This window comes from Pempheris klunzingeri, chromosome 4 (assembly GCF_042242105.1).
Source record: "Pempheris klunzingeri isolate RE-2024b chromosome 4, fPemKlu1.hap1, whole genome shotgun sequence".
Taxonomy (NCBI): Eukaryota; Metazoa; Chordata; class Actinopteri; order Acropomatiformes; family Pempheridae; genus Pempheris; species Pempheris klunzingeri.
In genome coordinates this window covers 7266411-7287916 of record NC_092015.1, presented here as the reverse complement: position 1 = coordinate 7287916, position 21506 = coordinate 7266411, and the positions used below count along the sequence as shown (strand labels likewise).

General features: G+C 40.7%; 1 protein-coding gene across 1 annotated transcript in view; it reads left to right on the top strand.

Moving 5' to 3' along the window:
* Positions 1-11256: 11256 nt before the first annotated feature.
* stard13b (StAR related lipid transfer domain containing 13b) overlaps positions 11257-21506 on the top strand; it is a 58201-nt gene continuing 47951 nt past the window's right edge. Inside the window, exons 1-3 of the mRNA XM_070828945.1 lie at positions 11257-12228; positions 19408-19551; positions 20781-20927. Of these exons, the coding sequence (XP_070685046.1) occupies positions 11257-12228; positions 19408-19551; positions 20781-20927 (1263 nt within the window). The remainder of the gene's footprint in view (positions 12229-19407; positions 19552-20780; positions 20928-21506) is intronic.

The following is a 21506-nucleotide window of genomic DNA, read 5'->3' as shown; positions in this document are numbered from 1 at the left end:
AGCTCCTTTTATATTTGGATTGTTCAATGTCCAGCTCATGGCAAATTGCTCATCCTTTCAAGTTTATTTATATACTGTCTGACCATGAGAGCACTTGTTTTTCTCTACAGGCACCAGCTTTCCTCTCCGATGTTTGTCTCTAGCCTGACCGTCTTTATCCACTCCTCCTCTGTCCTCCTCTGCAGCCTTCACTGTCACCTCCCCTCCTGTCAAGCCACCGTGAGCTGTGGCCGCGGTGCTTAATCACAGTGGCAGAGGATTATTTATGGTGTCACACAGAAATCATGTCAGAGCCTGAGAGATTCACTGTCTTCACTCGAATGTGTTCCACTTTAAAGTGACAGAGGAACATGTCCAATATTTGTATTTCTTACATATAAAAACATATTTATTTACAGCAGCTTAAAAGCACCATAGCCTCCTTCTCACTGTACTAAAATGGCCATTGATTAGCTACTTTTGTGTCTGGTTTTTCCTCTCCATCTGTCTCTGTTTTACATTGCTAGCAGGCACCTCAAGGCACTGTCTGGTGTACTGTCGGCTGAGGGGCTCTCCCATGAGAGCGTGTGTGTGTGTGTGTGTGTGTGTGTGTGTGAATGAAGAGTCTGGTGGATGGGGATTAGTTAAACCCCCCTACTGGGGGGGGTCACTGTACTCTCGGGCAGATAAGAAAAAAGAGGAGAGCGTTGGCCCCAGGTGCAGAGGAGAGATGTCCTCATAATAGTGAAAGGAGATTAGAGAGGTAAAATCAATTACTGGCTGAATTACTGACATTTCTAGCATGGAGAAAGGAATGAGGAGAGGAGAGTCCTTCTAAATGAAAGACTCCAATATATCCTGACAGAAAGACTGTTTGCCTCGTGCAGCACACAAAGGTTACATTCATTCGCTAACACATAGATTTTCTGTTCTGTCTCTGCTTTGATGTCGCTCTAAATTGAATCTTTTTAACGGACCACACTGCTGGTTTTCATGGTTCATACTAGCTCATTTACTACAAATCACTTTTACTTTCCATCACAAGTGATTACTTTTCAACCCCTGCTTCTGTTTTTTTCATTAAAAATTTGCATTTTATCCTACTCCAGGCATCCATTAGTTTCCATTCATTTCTATACAGTATGAAATCTATCAGCAGACTCATGTTTGAGTTGTACAATCATCACGTCGTCATTTATTTGTCAGATTTCTATTATTGTTGTGAAGGGCAGAATATGCTCCAATTAATAATCATTTCATTGTTACAGATTGATATGCCATTTATTTTCTTCATCAATCAATTAATCATTCAGTCTATTAGATGTCACAAAATAGAGGAAAATATCCATCATAGTTTTCCATGTTTACATCTTCTCATGCTTGTTTTGCCAGATTAAAAGTCCAAAATCAAAGAGATACAGTAAATATTCACACTTGAACAGTTGGAGCCAGAAGCACTGAATTATTTATAATTATATCAATTATTTATAATTGATATAATTCGTATAATATTTTTCTGTTGATGAATCGACCCTTCAAATCAGTCCACATGTAAACTGCATTACCGTGCAATTATACAGTAACACTGACAAAAGAATGTAGACTGGTGATGTTAACTGTGATTGATGACATAAATCAAATGTTGCTGATGGGCTTTCATAACATTCATAAATAAATGACATCCAGTAGATGCCTGGAGGAGCAGTAACAACGCATCCAAAACTGCAAAGAATGCATTTTAAAAATGGCCGTCAAAATGTAAATGATTTGTAGTGAAAGGTAAAGCTCGCAAACGCACTGGCATGGTTTTTTTTTTTGCACTAGTGGAAGAGAAGCCACAGCTGACAGTCAGCTGTGAGTGAGCAGCAGTCTGCTTCAGGGCAGCTGCTTTCAAGGCCTCGCAGCTCTGCCAAATACAAAAGGAGAAGCTGACAAATCCTCAGCTTTGATCTGATTTTCTCTTCTCTCATTGGACAAAATAATAGCAGACCAACTTAAACCAGCACTTGAAGTACAGTTGTCTTTTCCGGGCATTGTGTTGCCATGTAGCCAAATTGTTTGGAAGCAGTTGTTGGTTGTTGTTTAATCAACTACAAAAGCCACACACAGACTTGGCTTAACTAACTTGTTGGACCATACATATTGTACATCTTTGGTCTCACACGGATCAATGATTTGCTGCACGCAATGCGTGTTTAACCAAATGAATAACCCCGTCATCTCTGACCAGCCCTGTCATCTTGGCATGTATTTTCACGTTCCTGGAAGTGTATGTGTTTGTTGTCCGACCTCAGAGGGAGAGTGGGCGTTGTGATTTTTCCATCAGACAGTGGATTCAAACATACCTGTCAATTACACAAGATCACAATCACAACAACGAGCCCACAAACCCCCCGTCCTTCACCTCCACCTCACAATTCAGAGCGGAAGGAATTCGCTGGTTGTTTGCGAGTGCTGGCAGAGCATGTTGCAGCAGGTGAGGACAGAGGTTGTTGTTGGAGTGTATTAATTTGTAGCTGCTCTCTGTGTGTCATGGTGACGGCCTGCTGCCTCATCCCTCCGAGGAAACCCCCCGGTCACATGAAGCACCGAGCTTATTCATCTCCCATCCGTCCTTGTCCTCTTATAATCACATACATACTGTGAAATCGTTGTGCAGTGGTGTAATTTACCATCATTTTAGTCAATGCTTACATCTCCCCTCATTATCACTGGAGCATCTTTTTTCACTGAAGCATTGCTCATTGTTTGGGAATGTCCTTACAACTGTTGACTAAGTTTTGGGATCTTGTGGAGCGGCTGTTGCGGGTTAAACAGCTGGTGCTACCCACATGTGTTGTCAGAGAGCAGTAGTGTGCAAGCCAGTGAAACAAGACTTCATGAAGAGGAATAAGACCAAGAATATACTCTAACCCAAAGTTTCACAGATAAGATAACCCAAGAAAACCACTTAATTTATGTTTGAAATAAAGGAAATCTGTCACCTGCAGAGTGAAAACATAAATGTCTCATCTGATATGATTGGCACATTTGATTCTCTATAATTCATATCCCATTTGCTCGTCTTTGCCCTGACAAGTTGCTTGGTCTTATGGCGGATACTTTTAGTTAGCTAGCAGCTGCTCCGTTCCGAAACACAGGACTACACGGAGGACATTTTAAATCTATAGAAATGTGTCCACATTAAAAGCAGCAATTGGTTTGTGACAAAAACTAAATGTTGAATTTAGACCTTAACAACCTCGGACACAATTTGAACAGTGGGAACATAACTGATGCACTCACTGATGCACTCACAACAACTCTGTGATGATTTGATCAGCTCTTGGGGCAGACTGAGTGAGACAGCAGAGAGAAGTGATAATGCAGAACATCTGCCCATGGCCTGTGGTATGCTGAGAATCCAGAGGGGAGTCGGAAAGCTGCAGAGATATTGAGTCAGACTGTGGTATTGCTGGAATGTTTTCTAATGATGTTTACATTCTGTATTTCACTCGCCTGTTTTCCTCAGCTGGGCATAGTTAATGTTATATAAGAGCGTCACATGCAACAGCATAGAAACAACACTAAAATATACGTTCAAGCTTTTACACACACTATCCTTTGTATAAATGCAGCATGAATTGGATGTTATCAGCGATGCAGGAGCAGAAAAAATCTAATAATTTTCCATACTGTAATTTAACCCTGTCAGTCTTTGCTGCCTTAACAGACTCTTGCTTGTTCTGTGCAGCAACAACATGTTGCGTTGCTGGCAGGCAAACTTGCGACCGTACAGCCACATGTTTCAGCAACACAGCTGGCTCCATTCTCTTCCCCTCACTTTAATCTCACTATGCCATATGAAGACCACAGGCACTTCAGGACGTCTGCCTCGTCTTGACAGCCGTGTTGATAACGCTGATAAGGGGAAGAGGGAGAGAAGAGACAGCAAGTGAAATGACAGCGCAGAATGTGTTTTATCTTCATACATTGTAAAGCATTCTCACAAGCCATGAACCATTCAGTGGTTGGATATACAGTAACTGATTGAGCCAAAAAGAAGATTTCAGGCAACTTCATGCACAAATATGCATTGTAGTTAATACTTCTGTGGCCATTTTTCCCATATCTCATCTAACTATAATATTTATTTCAAACGTTAGTACTTGGGAAATATATATTGATCTAACTGTAGTTGATTTGCAGAGATTAGATGTTTTTTTACAGTGTATCAGATGGCCGTGTTTACTCAAGCTGTTTTAGAGGGCTGAAATATCTTGCACAAGCTTGAGTCAGTATGTTACTTGTGTCAAAGTGTCACATTTCATAAAAAAAAAAAAAAAGCAGACCAGAGCAGAGGAGATTCCAAAGTAGAAACAAATTTGTCTAATAGATTAAAATGTTATATCAAAAATGCAGATTTCTTGCCAGGTTTGAGATTAATAATTCATTGAAAAAGTGTTTTTGTACCCTCAGGTGCTGCAATTCTTTAGTCAGTGGGTCGTGAACTCTGTCAGTTTAAATCCCTTACAATCATCCAGCTGAAGTGAATGGTGAACAGACTGGGAAATTATCATTCTTATCACTCTGTAAATCAGCCAAAAGCAAACAGTAATATCCTTTTACATTCACATTTACCTCTTTCTAGAGGGTTTGGCACTGAGCTTCCCTGCCTGCTAAGGATCTGCATCCGGGCCTTGGTATGTCTGCCATCCCTGGCAGTTTGCTTTGGCAGTCGGTCCACATCCCCTGAGTCCTATCTTGACATATTTGTCATAGTGGTGATCGACAGCAGGAAGCCTTGTCTTGTCTCAGTTGAATTCATCTCAGTGTTACACATGACTGTAGTTACAAAAGTTACATTTACCATCGGTACTGAGGAGAAGTTTTCATTTCCACCGCTAGAATGAAGCAAACAGAAGCTTAAACGGGCACACAGGCCCAAACGTGTTACTTTTAGGTTTTTTTAGAATAATTAGAATCATATCATGTCCATTTTATTTATATAGCAAAAAATCACAAATCACAAATTTGCTTCAAAGGGTTTTAACATATGTCACCTTCTTTCAGTTGACCCCCAATTCAGAAAAGGACAGACAAATATTTTTGATGTTTAAGTAAGACAATGAATCTAGAAAAAGCCCAAAAGTAAAATGAGTCTTTGAGTTGGCATACTGCCCAGAACTGCAACATTTTTACATCTGCAGGGCAAAGTTTTTCAGACGTGCTGGTGACAGATGATCAAACTTGAATGAAGCATGGAGACACAGCTTGGTGTTCTGCCAATGTTAAGTGCCCACTTATTCAACACAAATCCTTGTCCTTTTAGCCATGCTAAGAGCATTGCCTTCCCCTAAGTAGCAGCTTTAGGGATTGGTTGAGACTGAAATATATAAACTATTGGATGGATTACCATGCCATTTTGCACAGGCATTCATGGATCCAATAATATATCCTAATGACTTTGATGATCACCTGACTGTTCCTCTTGCATCACCATGAAGTTCACATTTGTAGTCTCGAGTGAAATATCTCAACAATTATTGGATGGATTGTAGTGAAATTTGGTGCACATATTCATGTCCCCCCTGAGCTTTTCCTCTAGCATCATCAGGTTGAATTTTTACTTTGTTCAACTTTATGACTAAATTCCTGCAAAATCTGTGAAATTCATTGTTAGGGACCAAGCAGTAAGAGCAGGGACACAAGAGTAAATTTTCAGACATTAAGGCTTTATTTAGCCAAATTAAACAATCAAATAGGAAAATCAAGGTTGTAAACAATTAAAATACACAGGCATGGAAAAGTATCAGCAGAAAGTCTAACTATGGGCCCTTTAAATAAACTGAGGTCAACAAACCCACATTGCAACAGAAATCTAAACTGAACAAACCTAAACTGGTGAATGACACAAAGAAAGGGGTATATATACACATAGGCTAGCCTACAGACAAACGAGGGGGGGTTCCAACTCCTTACCATTAAACACCTCAAAATAAACCCAACTGCCATTTAAAGATATAACACAAATAATACCAATATATACTAAAACTACCCAAAACCCAAAGAAACATCCATACCACATAATACAATACAACAACATGTTACTTTCTGGAAACTTCTGCAACTCAGAGCACCCCTGCCCAGCACTGGGAGTTGAGACCTTCCACTTCCTGCGTTCCAGCATAAAATGGTGCCTTAAACTCCACCTCCCCCTTTTGCCAGGAACTCAGCAGCATGTGGAGAACCAAAGAGAAGGTAAAATGTATTAACTCAAAACCAGCTTGATAAACTTATAACTAAATGTTAACCAAAATGCGTGCACTCAAATTGGAGAACAATATCATAATGTAAATCAAAGGAAAAATAAACATTCTTAAACCAAAAATTGTGTTGTGATTATTTGAAATGAAAGGGAACATTACTGCATGGTGCCAAATGTTGATGGGTCCATCACATTCATCATCACCCACCAGCCTGAGCTGTACTTTGTGTTTAATGCTAATGAGGAAACGTTAACAAGCTAAACTAAGATGGTAAACTGTTGAAAACGTTAGTATGTTTATTAGCATTCAGCTCAAAGTACAACTGTGCATACTGCTTAGGCAGAGCTTCACAGAGCCACTTGCTTGGCTATAGACTCTGAGTTTTGTTAACAGCCAAATTGCTCTAAACAATTTCTTTAAAGTCACAGCAACAGCAAAGGATTTTTAGTATCTAAGAGAGGCTATGAACCCAGTAAAAGACTCTTGACAGGTGTTACGAGTGTGAAACTGACTGAACTGATTTGCCCAAACTTGAATGGAGCACAGACAGAGCTTGGTGTTTAGCCACTATAAAGTGACTACTTTAAATACACAAAGATGTCTCTCTTATTTAAATCCCCCTGCACCAGGTGCTGTTTCTGACTTCTATCCTCCGTGAGAATAGCATGTTTCTTGCAGTGGCACAAACAAGGCTGTTTTTTCTTTATTTCCATTAGAGCCATGGGCAGACGGGGCCTTACAGGTTAGCTTGTGAGAACATCCAGCTGTGTTTGAGCTGAACTGTTCTCAGTCCCACTGGCCTTGGACTATTAACCTCCACAGCTCAGATAAACCAGGCAGGGAAGAGACTGCTATTCATCAAGTGCAGCCAATTCAGTCATTGCTGTTTACTGTAAGAACCGACGCAGGGGACAGACACTTTCTTTCTGTTCCTGTTTCACTGTGTCTCTTTTCCACTTTTTATTTAAATTTATGTTAAGACAGTATCTTGGTTTTAACTTTGTTTTAATATAAACTGATTTTCAGGGACGATTGAGACTGAGTTGTGCGTCTTCACTTTCCTGCACCTCCATCACTGTCTGGTTTGGATCGGCCACCAAGCAGGACAGGCACACACTGCAAAGGACAATCAGGTCTGCAGAGAGAATAATTGGGGCCGATCTGCCCTCCATCCAGGACTTGTACCTGTCCAGGGTCAGGAGGAGGGCAGGTAACATCTCTGCAGACCCCTCACACCCCGCACATAAACTCTTTTAAACTCCTCCCGTCTGGTAGGCGCTACAGATCACTGTACACCAAAACCACCAGACACAGACAGTTTCTTCCCCCAGGCCGTCACCCTGATGAACTCGCACTAGCCTCAGTCTCAGGATCCACTGTACAATAGTTCCACACCCCTGCACATTTGCAACATTTTGCACTGCAATTTCTGCACTACACCTACCTCTATTGTACATACTGTTGTTAAAGAGTTATATATTGTTTATATTTATACTGTCCTGTATTCTTTTCCTACTGTTGTAGTTTATTTCTACTTTACTTCCTCACTGTACAGAGAGTCAAATTCCTTGTTTGCCTATTCGAACTTGGCCAGTAAAGTTGATTTGATGCTGAATAGTTAGCAAACACCAAACCTCTTGTGTGGCTCCTGTAACCTTTCCATGTAACCACTCAGACAATAGTGGAAATGTAAATACAGATAACGAACAAGGACATCAGGAATGTCACTCACTCTGAACAAAAGATCAGGAAACATCAAACGCTTGCACACGTAGCTTATCTAACTGATCAAACATTGCTGTTACATGGCTTCTTGACTATTCCAAAATATACCACAGAATATTTCTACCTTTTGTCTTGAATGTCTTGCATCTGAATTTTAGTTAGCAACATATTGTCATTTCTGCTTATTGTGAAGTAGAAGACAAAATCAGTAGAAAAGACAGGCTTCACTGATGGGAGTCTCCATTTCATAAAGTGCGCATGTTTCCACATATTTCACAGGGCAGAGGCTGAGGATGACTTGTAAAAACCAAAAAGATAAAAGCAGCAAGAAGCTTTCAACCATTCCAGAGACAGAATGACAGCTACGGGCAGATTGTAAGGTATTTTATGAATGAGAGAAGCCAGTTAACACTCCGGCCGGAGGTCAAACTGAGTCCAAGTGTTGATTTGTGGCCGCGGCTTCACCACCTCACTCCTGGTGAGACACTGAATGAACGAGTGAATAAACAGATGAGTGACCCCCCCAATGATATAAAGTCAAGGACAACTTACATGGTGAGAACTCAGAAATTCTTTCTGCAACACCCCTGTCCTACCAGGGAGCCCAAGAGCTGCATAAACAACAAGACCTCAGCCAATGAACAAGCAAACGCTCAGACATGCCCCTCTCATGTTTACTCTCCATGCTCATCTCTCACTTTCACTCACTTTCACCCACAGTTCCTATATGTAGTATACTTGGCTCTTTCTACATACATTTCTATCTCATTCTAAACAACAGGACCATTGTTTACGAAGGAATGCCTTGTCTTAAATTTGCAAGATATGTTGTTTTTGCTTTTGTTTAGGATTCATGTCAAATGGATAGGGCTGGTATCTTCTGCTTCACACATCATAAATGCTATGCTAAATGTTGGAGACTGAAGAATGACGATATTTAACTTAAAAATACGTTTATCTTTGATTATTTGGATAGTCCCTGATTGGTCAAGTAAAATGTTTGACACTGGTAGAATGCTAATCAGCTATCAGTAGTGAGTGCTTTGCCCTAACATACAATGGAGCATCCTTCCAATTCATATATTACTTCTACTCTGTAAATTGGGGTGAGTCCTAACAGTTTTAGGCAGTTTTATTGACATATAATATCAAATAGAAACTTGGGGAAACATGCTTTTGGTTTCAGTTCAGCATCAGTTCCTTTTATAAAGATATCATCGTAATCTGTGTGTATTATGCTCCAGCAAATAATGGTTCCTCACAGCTTTCCCCTTTGACTTGAAAGCATTCCTCAGCCCAGTGTTTCAAAGCCATAGGTCACGGTACATCTTGCTCCTGTACAGCTCGAGCCAGTGAAGTTAGCCATTCCTCAGAGCCTGTTTGTGAGGGTTGGAAACCCATTTCACCTTGTTCTTTCTGAGTGCCAACCACTGCTGCTCCCTCTACCACCAACCGTCTCCCTCCCTCTTTTACCCCCCCCTCCCTCCCTGTCTCCTTTCTCCTCCTCTTTACATCTCCCAACAAGTACACATTCTCCCTGCTCTTACGCATATTCTGAATGGTTTAGTCGCTGCTCACTGAACACTCCTGCAGCCCCCTAGGGAAACGCAAGAGGAGGGGGTGATAGCTGTGATGACAAGCTTGCCTTTTAGCGGAATAGGCCTATGGGGACATAAGTGTGGCTCTGCGACGGGCTGTCCAACCCTCTCTGCTCTTACAGGAACAAGCCTCACTGCCACTGTTTTGCCATGATCTCAGTAACACTGTTTGGGCATCACAGACAACTTTATTTCCACTCAGCAGGTGAGTCTTTTGTTTTCCGTTTTCCTGTGAATCTGATTCAGTATTGACTGGCATCTGCTTGTGGTGGAGAAACAAATATCAACTCTCAATTTATCTCTTCACTAAAACTCCTTGGCTGGGTAGAGAAAGTTATACTATAGGTTGTTTCTGCGTGAGAGGACTTGTTCAGGACCTTTCTGTTGAAAATTCTCCAATGCTGGCTTTATTCTACTCTTCTAAGTAAGCTGTGGTCTTGCCTTACCAGTCAACATTGCCAGTTCATTTTCTCTCTGTGACTTCTTCCCTCAATTTAAATCTGGTCTGCATTCATTTGAGAATAATGAGACCCTCTTTGCATAGTGTTTTTTAAAGGGGGGTTTCTTGGAAGGAACTCTAATCTCTTGTACACTCACTTCACATTCACCATGTAGGGACAGGTTTTACAGGAGGCACTGTACAGCATTTCATTTACTAATTATTTAATGTTGCTACGTGGAATTGCAAATGCATACAGAATGTATGCAGGATTTCCAAGGTTTGCAACATTATGGCAGATTTCTGTACAAGTACTTTCAGAGTTAAAGTTTGTCCTTGTCTGAGGTTGCTTTATCTGCTGGTGTGTGTAAGAGCAACGGAGCGTGTGTGTGTGTGTGAGTGTGAATATGTGTAGTGTCTCAAGGCCATGGTAAAGGCACTGCCAACTGCAGCTTTCTCACAGGGACAGCAGAGACCAATATATGCAAAAATTACATAAATTAACTCTGTAGCTGTGTTGTGTCTTCCATCTATACAATTTTCAGCAGGTCATAAGTAGGTTAGAATTGTTTTAGGAGCTCAGTTGCACTGTTAACCCATCTGAAAGTCTTGTTCTTGGTTGCACAAGATGATAATCATCTGCTGCAGCCCGATAATGCAATTGTTTGTTTTTCCGTGTGTACTTCAGATGTCTAAGACCAGTCCAAAGTGTGTTTTAAAGAAGGGCTTAATGAAGGGGTGAGTTGGATGTTAACCACAGTCGACCAGGGACATCGTCTGCCCTGATGAATGGTGTAGTAGAGGGTAGTAAATCACCAACTGGGGAAGAGCAAGCGGATTCCTCTGTGCAGTGATGTCACCACGATCGTGTGTGAAACAGATCCAGACTTGAACGGCACGGCCTGAGCCAGATGTTGAATTTCACAGCAAACCTCTCGCTGGATGGCACGTAATCGGAACTGCTCAGAGCTGGATTTAGAAGCTTTACATTAAACTCTAGTTGTATGCCGAAACTTTGACCACCACAGGACAGATGTGTATACACTCTAACACGTATGTATAGTTGGTCTTAATGTGTCTGTAGACTCTCTCTGTGCTTATCAGATGTGTTACATTCCATTCATATACTTTCACTTCTGTTTATTTCAGGTTATCTGCTGTGGGGATTGACTGAGCATCTTGGATAAAAATGGCCATTCGATACATCAAGCACAAGTACCTGTGGATTTATGTTTTGAACTATGAGAAACTGTAGAAAAGAGGAATAATGGAGATTCCACCTGTGGTGAATTTGGAGGGACATCAGTCTTTGGCAGCCTCAGGGTTACAAAAATCCTTCTCAGCACAGGAGTGGACCTCAGAAAGCCGTGCTCTCTCAGCTGAGGGCTCAGCAGAGTACAGAGGGGATGATTGTCTCCCTGAAGCTCAAAACTCGCTGCCTGATGAGGACATACACAAGCTGAAGAACAGTCTTGTTTGCGACAGTCATAACAACGTTGAATTTGCAGAGGCTGTGTACATACAGGAGCCTGAACGAGTGTTAGTCATTTCTGGCGAAGCACCTCTGGACCAGAGTTCACTGGCTTCAGCTCAGCTTCATGAAGCAGGTATTGTGTCCACTGGGTCAAATGACAACTGCTTGGGCAACATTTCACTTCCTGTTCCTGTGGCAGAGGACCAGTCAGACCAGGTGGCTCAGAATCATTCTGGTCAGACGGTAGACTTGAACTCTAGATGTGTAAAATCTGACTTCGAGCGGTTAGAGCCAATCTCAAATGACCATGTCTTTAGACCTCCAAAGGACTCATTCTCCATCCTCAATCTGGACTCCCCTCCTGCTCCCACTGTCACTGTTCCAGATTCAGACCAGAGAGGCCTCCATCTCCCACGCATCGTGAAACACAAACAGAGCTCCATCACCTTCTCACATTACACCTATCCCTCTGGAACTGACAGCCATGCTTTTGTCAATGAGAGCTCCGATGATGGAGAGTCTTCACCGGAGGCTGAGAGCGAGGATGATGATCATGAAGATGGTGATGGTGATGGTGATGATGATGAAGATGATGATGTGTTCCCAGAGCTGCCTCAAAGTAGAGAGCTCGTTGTCAATCACAGACAAAGGAGCACAGGCAAAGACAAACAAAAGAGGAGAGGAGCTGTGAGTGCCCGAGCAGAGATCGATCACACGGTCAGAAAACGTGGTTATGAAGCAGAGAGGGACAGCGGCAGTAAGGAGGTAAGTGTTGCTTTGTACTGTTGTTCATATGTTGACTAATATCAAGAAATTAGAAGAGATGTTTAGTGGCACTACCTGGAATTTATTTATATTTATTTTATTTCATTAGTTTATTTGCCAAGGATAGTGCTTATTGATCAGCAGAAAAATAAAACCATCAATAAATAATGCAACGGTATTAAATATTTAGCAAACACAAAGAAACTATTTAGAGCAACATTTACAAACACTTGATATGTGATGTCTTATGTTTCACATGTGAAAGATCTCTAAACCATGAAGAATATGAAATAGTGTTTGTTAAGTGCTTATTATTCAAATTTTGTTTCACATGTAACAAATCTTCAAGTCTTTTAGGGGAAAATTAGAAAAATTATTTTAGATGGTAAAATGAAAATAGAGTCAAGTAATTCATCCTATACTTAATGCAGTTATAGTAATGAATTACCCAAATACCGCAAAGTCACATAGAAATCTGTCAAAGGCATTTTAAATCACATGTACAGAAATCTGGAAAACTTTGTATGCGCTAAAGAAAATGGGCTCGTAGTGGCATAAATTAGCTTGGTCTATTCAGGGAAAAGACCACAGTGTCAGAGTCCATATTTGTCAGCTCCCAGCAGTTGACATCATTTCACTGTGGGATAAAGCATAGTTGGCACACAGTAAGTGTGTAGGAGTACACTGATTTCACATTTGTACTGGTGAAACACAGACCCAGAAAGAATGCAAACAGCTTCTGCTTTCTCTCCACTCCCTTAGCAGGCAGCGGTGTTTTGACAGGGCCCATAACCGGCTGTATTAGCACTGAACTTAGCCTTCCATTACTGAATGGCTCCCTTTAGCTTTCTCAAGTCAAGGCCCATTAGAGTCTCTTTCACACAACCTCTACCCTGACCTTGGTCGTAACCATCCCGTTACCCCTCATCCCTGCTTTTTATTGCCCCTTTAAAGCTTCATATGGACATTCATAAGTCTGTGAGATATGTGTTCTGTTAGAGTTGGAGGGAACATATGCAATGACACACACCTGTCATCCTTTTCTAAACAGTCTGCAGATATTAGTGCACATCTAATCAGTACACGCTGGTGGAGATTAGCGTCTTTGTGAGTCGGTCGGATAGGACGTTGAAGTAATGCCAGCTTTATGTGCAGAATGACACTCGCATACCTGCAGAGGAATGCAAGGAATCCAGGGAGCCTGTTGTAAATATTATCAAAGGACAGCAGGTCACTGCTTCTTATGCTGTCACACCGCAAACTCTGTTATCATGTTGTGCGCTGCATTGTGTGCATTGTTATCATCATGTCTGCAATTTCATCCAACTGGGATGAAAAAAGGTCTGCTGTCATTGACTTCAGGAAAATAGGATTCAAAACAAGTTTTTTTCTCAACTAGATATCACTGTGTGCGTAATATGTGATACAAAAAGATGATAGATAGATTATTCATTCACAGAAACACATAAACAACTCATAAAAGTGAAATAGCCATCCATTCAATCAGGTCATAAAGGAACCTTGTCTTTAAAAATCATTATGAGACATGCCTAGAAAGAGTAGTCTTATTTGAATAATACAATAAGCATAAGGATAAATATTCATTATTTATGCATGCATGCATAATAATTCCAAACTATCCAAAGTATGAAAAAGTAAATATGAGCGTGACATTACCTGATATTACAGGTTAAGAAAGTATTTAATTCTAGTTAGAGATAATTTTTTTAAAAGCTGCAGAATGCCCCAGCAGGAGTTTAGAATGATTTAACTTGATGTTTTAGTTTTAATATCTGTTAAAATGTTGGGGTATCAATTACTGCAATAGCACGTAGATGCAGTTGTTAACATTAACCATATGAGGGCACTGTAAGCATATTGTTTGCACTCTGTGTCATCTCATGACTCCCCCCTGCTTGCAACATTTAACTCAACTGAGACCCAAAAACAAGGCTGAAAATACACATTTCTTCCCCAAATCTTCCCACTCTACGGACATGACTGTGGCTGTGTTCAGTTGGTGTTTTGCATCGCAGGATATTAGGAGAATAATTTATTCCTCCAGGCAGCCAGGTAGCCGTTGCCCTTTCGCATGACCGGCTGCTACATTCGGATACCTCCATGGTGATCTCTGGCACTCTCTGTGGGTGGCGCAGACTAGGCACCAAGCCCAGAGCTCACACACTTAACTCCTCATTTCCATGTCAAAGCTGCTGTGTTGGGGTTCACAATGTGGCCAATTTGCGCTGATAAAGTTATAGTCAGCTCACATTTTGTTGTCCCCAGAAGATAACATTAATGCATTTATCTAAAGGATTGACTCATACCAGCTCAGTTGCCATGGTGTGAGGACTTCACACAATTGCCGGGGCCGGATTGAGGGGAAAGGCATGAAGAGATGAATCAAGGGTAGTGTCTCACTTGAGCGTCAGGCCTTCTCTGGAATTTGTCTCATTCTAAGTAGAAGTGTCCACATTCCTAAACAGCACCTTGTGGGGATGTCACTGAAAAGAGACAGTGTGAATGTGTTCCAGATTTGGCCAGAATGGGGCATCTGTTTCTGGCATTTGTGTTTGTCTGACTCCAGGGGTTAATTAAGAGACCGACTCAAGATCTTCAGCTTCTTTCAGTTCCTTATTTCGTACAAAATTAAGTTTTTGTCATTTGGCATGGATTTGACATTTTTTCCTACAAGTACCTTTAAAGACAATTGAAGCTCAGGTCTTTGCTCTTCATCTGACAAGTTAAAAAAAAAATCATCTTTTCACACGCAAACACATTCCAAGTACCACTGAAGCTGGAAATCAACGTTTTTGCTTATGAACTTTTCAGCAGGATTCGTGCTTACCATCATAACAGCTTAATCCCAGTCAATATATCAATACATGATATCCATAGACTCACTACAGAAGAGTTTGATCAGTCTCTGTCTGGAAGAATGTTCAACCACTCAGGTGCAGACATGAGGATTTGTTCAGAACTCACAGGTGGAAAAAATTAAATTTGCACACATATTTCGTAGCTTTAACTAAAGTTTTGGCTACATTGATTTTATATCCTACTCTACATACCAATCTGATTAAAAATGATCTTCTCAATGATCTTAGACAGTGTACACAAGATTGAAACAGGTCTAGTAGTTTCCCTGATCAGGTTTACTCCCTTTCTTTTGTCTGCAAGTTTGAGATCACTGGGAAGAGACATTGCTTAATAGACACATTTACAATATGGGTTAAACAGGGAGTAGTAACTTCTTATCTATGTCAGTACAATGCTATAAAGTGGAGCAGTTCCTTTTACTCCTTTGACAGTTAACAAGTGCTTCTGTACTATATTTTTCAGAGATCTGATTTTTATGGCGTTATGGCAGTTTAGAAACATTTTTCTCTATCTTCCTTGTACGGAAAATAAAGGAATGATATTGGAAAAAACACCGGTGAGAGCCTAATACCCCATGAGATCTGTTTTTCTAATGTCCGTATTAAAATCACCGGTCATCATCACTTCAGATTTAAGTCCTCTGACTTTGAACAGGCCATTTCCAAAAGTTCATAGAAGTGTTTCTGATCAGGCGGTCTGATTTATTCCAGCTAGAATTGGCTAAAGGCATATCTAGACACAAAAGCTTCAATTTGATCATGGATTAGGTCTCTCAAGTTAAAACCAATATCCACTCTCATATAGATACACACTCCTCTGCCTTTATGATTACAATCTTTCCTGACTAAAACATAATTCTCAATTTCTTTTCAGCATCCTTAATTGAGTTGTCCAGCCAAGACTCACTAATGCAAAACAGTCCTACACGATAGCTTTTACAGATGAGATGAATTTTGTCAATCTTAGGTAGGAGGCCTCTGATATTCAAATGAAGGAAGGGTGCTCCCCTTACGGACAAAAGTCCACACTCTGAATATCCAGGCATGAATTGAAATTGTCCAAAGGCAACCAAGCTACAGGAGAGAGTAGTACTTAGTACTAGTACTTAGTAGCAGTAGTATCTGTTCCAGGAGTCATAACCATCTAACCATCTATATCGCCTTCATTTTGTCACAGTTTAGCAGTAAGTCTGACTCATTATGACTGTAAAGGGTGGTTATAGGGTTTGTGATATCTAGTTTCTCTTTTCGGAAGTGGATCTTCACTAATCATTATTGATCAGTCTTCAGTTTTGACATCAACATATGCAAAGTATAAAAGAATGTGAGGGGCATTTATTTGTTAAGCAGAGGATTGAGTTGTCTAAACACACTGATCCCATGTCAGACCTTTTATATTTCCTGGTCAGCACCATGCTTGGAGGGCAGACATAGCAGAGAAGGGGAGCTTTATTTTTTCCTCCCGTTGACCCCAGGTGACCCCTCAGGCCTCAGAAGTCAGCTGGGGATTGTCCAGATTTAGGTCATTCCTCTGGGATTGAGTGGAAAAAGACACTTTCTCCCAGTGCTGGGTCAGTCAGCTGACACTGGGTGTTCAGCAGGGTGAATGGACCGTCTGGTGTCTGGTCCCTTAATTTCTCACAATTTAGGAAGAATGTAACATAATATAAGTTTGTCAGTGCGTAATTTGTAATTTTAGATATAAATCACAGATAGTGATCCATGGAGAATGATATGCTGCTTGTGGGAAGTGGTAGAAGGGTATATTACTTAAGCATGTCAAATTATGATTTATTTCCAGAGACGCATGTATCCAAACTAATTCCTTAAACTGGACAGAATTTATTTTAAACAGTTACTGAAAGTAAACAGTCTATGGATAGAAAAGTGATTACAAACACTTTCAAAATAGGTCAGAAGGATAGCCTGTCCTCATTTGGACTCCTCTGTCTCTTTCTTTCTCTGTATATTTTTAGTCAAACCACAGTGAATCACTGAAAATACCAAAACAAGTGTCATATTTGTTTCCAAAATTCAAAACAGTTTATCAAACCCCTTCTGACAGGAACCACGCCCTATTCAAGACACTGGGGTTTTCCCATCAGAGCGTTTATTGACCAGTCCCTTCAATGAAATGATTGTGCATTGAAAGGCTTAAAATGACTTGGCTGGAAAAATGACTTGATATACAAGTGACCGGCAGTAATTAGGGATCAGTCACATTCTTTTAGTTTCAGTTCTAGGAAAGGAATTAATAGTTTTGCTGTTTCGGGTTAATTTTGGCCATTTGTTTTTAATAGTGGAGTCAGTCAACATTAAAGGACCACTGATGGTAGAAACACATAGACGTAGCTGTCTGTTACATCATTGAGAAGTCTTTGAAGAGACATTTTGATGCCTGGAGTTGGGTTTATTATACACAGTTATCTCTAAAATCCAAATTTGAGCAAAGCAATGAAGTCTGGGTGGGATTCAGTCGAATGATCAAGAGGTGGCAGCTATGTTTGATGGGGATCTTACAGTCTTAGAGTTTTCTGCAGCTTTATAGTGTCATGCTTTGCATAAAAATTTAATACTTTGGTTTACTTGATTGGGTAGGGTTAAGGAAGAGGATCAGAAATACTCACATACAAACTTCAGATGCCTCAGATCTTTGTGCAAAGATACTGGTTGTATCTATCAGGGATAATCTCTGGCCTCGTTCATTAGGCAACACTGTTTAGCATTCATAAGCAATAGACATTTAATAAATAGAATAACATTTTAATGTAGTTGTAAGCAAATATGTTAAATGACAATATAGTATAAGAGTTTTAATAAAACATATCTTAATCTGAGAAGTTACTGCTGACAATATTTATTGTACATTAACAAATACTTGAAAATGTCCTTTAAGCTGCTACAACTACATTACAGTGTGTTATAAAACATCTATTAGATACTTCTTGGATGAACTGATGATGAATCTCATCACAATCTTGACAGACTTTCTGCAGAAACTATATTCCAAGAGGAGCATCTTAGGAAATGCATGGTGTTAGTGCAACAAGAGAAATACTTCAGACAATTAACTCCTCTGTTGTTCTGGGAATTCATACTGAGATTCTTGATAAAAAAGAATCCACAGTAATGCTGTCAGAGAGTCTACAGCAAGTGACACTTTCCAGGACTAGGCAAGAAACACACACACACACACACACACACACACACACACACTGCTATTTAACCTCCCTGATAGCCTGAACTTCTGCTCAGATTGCAGAACAACAATGTTAATTTATGCTTTGGTGACTGAGGTGTGTCCTGCTGAGTTATGAGGCTGGACCTTCAGATCCTCAGACGCAGCTCCTGTCTGTGTGAGGATGGTCTATTTATATACGCTGTGTGTCTGGGGAGTAGTGAAAGCCAATGCAGGGAATTCCATCATACTCTGTATGGCACACATGTCTGGAGCCCTCCTCGTTGCTCTTTCACCCTGAGACATGTCTGAGGAGATCACATTTCCATGTGTGGCAGCAGTGCAGTCCCCTGATGTAGTGTCTGCAATTTACAAGATACTTTTTTGGGGGTTGCCTGTAACTCTTTTGGAGTTTAGGGCAGTGTGGTAAATTGACAGATGCTCTCATCTTACCTGAAAGCTCTTGTGTGTTAAATGAGTCTGACAAGGATGACAGGCAATTACTGACCCTGCTAATGAACCTGGTTTTACCCCTGATTTAAATTACTTTTACTGTGGGTTTGAAAGTCACATTATTTTTAGGTTTAGCTGGAGCGTATAATTAAGATACCACACAATTTTGATGAAGTGTCAGCAGCTCAACTTGACATTAACCTCAAATTAATGCCTTGAACGTGTGTAGCCCACGTGAAAACTTGTGTGTGCATAATGAATGTAAGTAGTAGATGTGATTGTTGCTGTGAATTATTTATTTTTATTGCACAAACATGATGACAAAAAATCTGAAAAAGTAGATCAAACAGCACCTGAAAATTGTGTTTTGCCTAAAGAATCTGAAAATCCAGATAAAATTAGATATTATGTAAGATTATGTAAAAATATATATAAATTTTTTTTCTGTCAAAAATTACAATGCAAAACTGCTTCAAGTTGTATTTAAAGAAACAGCTTAAACAAGACAGAATAACTGTGTACAAATTTGGTAAACGATACCACCCTGAAAACAGGGATAATACAAGACCCAAAAAGTGCATCAGCATTCTGGTAGTGGCTCAGTCTTTGAATCAATAATAGCAGGAGTAGCTTGTTCACTAAAATCAGTGCTTCCCTGATTACCTGCAGGAGGCTCCGCAGGTCACATCTCCCTGGTCAGAGTCGATGAACCAGCTGATGAGGAAACTGGACCAGCTTAATCTAGACATAGAGGAGGCTCTGAGTGCAAGCTCCTCCCCCTCCGACACACCCTGCACCACCCGCAAGAAACAGGTGAGAGTGTGCTCATCTCTGCTGTCACTTAAAAAAACACAGTACCTATAACCTACCTACCTACCGATACAAATACATCCCATTTACCTCATACCTGAGCTTTGCCTCATACTTTGACATAAACACAGGACTAACTGTATGTACTCTCTGTTATAAAGCAGCATGCAGATTGCAGCACTTTCACCCCCGTAATGGTATGTGCACTGTCACGGTTGGTACAGTGCACATTCCTGTGAAGTGTATGCTGCATACTTGGTCATGCTTGTAAACTTCCCTAAATCAATTTACTTGGCTCTGTGGAAAAAAAATCCCAATGGATTATTCGGACCTGTAAGGCAACAGGTGTTCATCAGAGTTTTACGTCCCGGTCCATTTTAGAAAGTTTTCCACATTAGGTTTAGATTCAAACAATTTAGATCAAGCCATGAAAGCAGCATGAGAGAGAAGATTCAGGCTATTGATGTCGTGAGAGTCGTAACTGTGTCTGTGTCTTGTGAAATATGGGGATATAGTCTGTCTGCGACACTATGGGCTTTGTCAGGCGATCTTATAGTGTCCTTCTGGCTTGAGTCTGTTTTATGATGTAGGTCTGCAGCTCTTAGATGTGATACTGGAGTGTACAGTGCCTTAGCCGGGTCAGAATGGTGTGGCAGGAACAGACAGCTATTGTGCTTTTGAGGTTGCCATTAGAACCATGCAACTCTGTTCTTAAAAAGGGCTCTTCTCATGGTGGCATGTTTCATGAAATATCCCACTAGAGTTAGCATTTGGGAACAAAAGTGCTCTTTCGGGGTCCATATGTATGTACCGCACAGAGGAGCTATTGTATTTAAGGGAGTTTGTATGATTTGGTCCATTAGGAATGGTTGAGGGAGGCTCTCATGCCTCCCAGGCATCTGCATAGCCATCCCAGGCATTCACTATTACTTGCTTTAACTAATGACAGGCGATTGGGCAAGACAAGACATCTTTACTGGGATATTTGACAAGGTCATAATCTCCGTCCTCTCAAAAGAAGATCCACACATACAGGCTCCTTTGTGTGCCTCTGTCAAGCTGAATTGAGAGTGGAGATTTCGCTTCCCCAGCAGTTGACCTCAGCCTCTTGTTTTCTTTTCCCCTGGCCACCGTTGAGACCATCCTGTCCTAGTCTGCTGGACCCATAGTCTGTATGGTTGGACCAGACAGAGACGGACCCGGTCCTGATTGTTGTTGTGATGTTGTTGCAGTGGGGTGCTGTTTCAAAGTCCACGTTAAACCAAACCCCGAACGACCAAGCTCTCCGAAGAGAGGACAGAGGGGAATGTCCGAGCCAGGCCAGGACTTCTGCTCCTCACTGCGCCTCCATGGGAACAAGAGCGACAAGCAAGAAGACGGTAAGTTTTTCTGAGAATAACAGCTTCCTGCAGGCATCCTACAGTTTCTTTGAGTCAATGAGAAATCATACAGGTGGTTTGTAGTGCAGCACGTGCAACATTGCTGCATATAGTACAGTTGTCCAGTTATCATCTTTAAGGCTGTGAGCTACTAAATACATCCGAGCCTGACTCCACAACTGGTTGCACATTTTTCTTTTTTCAGCTCAAATCTGGCTTTATCATTTTTGGGTGACTGCCATGACTCGTTTACTTCCTGCACTGCACAAAGCATTTCTCCCTGCTAATGCAAAGTTCCTTCACTTTGTCTCCATCCTAAATTTCGAATTTCACACATATGAAATGTCTATTTTTTAAGAAGCAAATTAAATCAAATTTGACATTTTAGTCTTTCTAGCTGAGCAGTTATGTTTTATCCTGAAAAGATGTTGTGTGTTAAATCATCATCCAGATCCAATCTAGATGTTCTAGGTGGGTATGCACATTTTTGTGTAGCAGTTGTTCTTCTTTTTTGACTAAATGAAGGTAAAAACAGAATGACTTCATTGGTAAAAGAATGATTTATTCTCTTGCAAAATA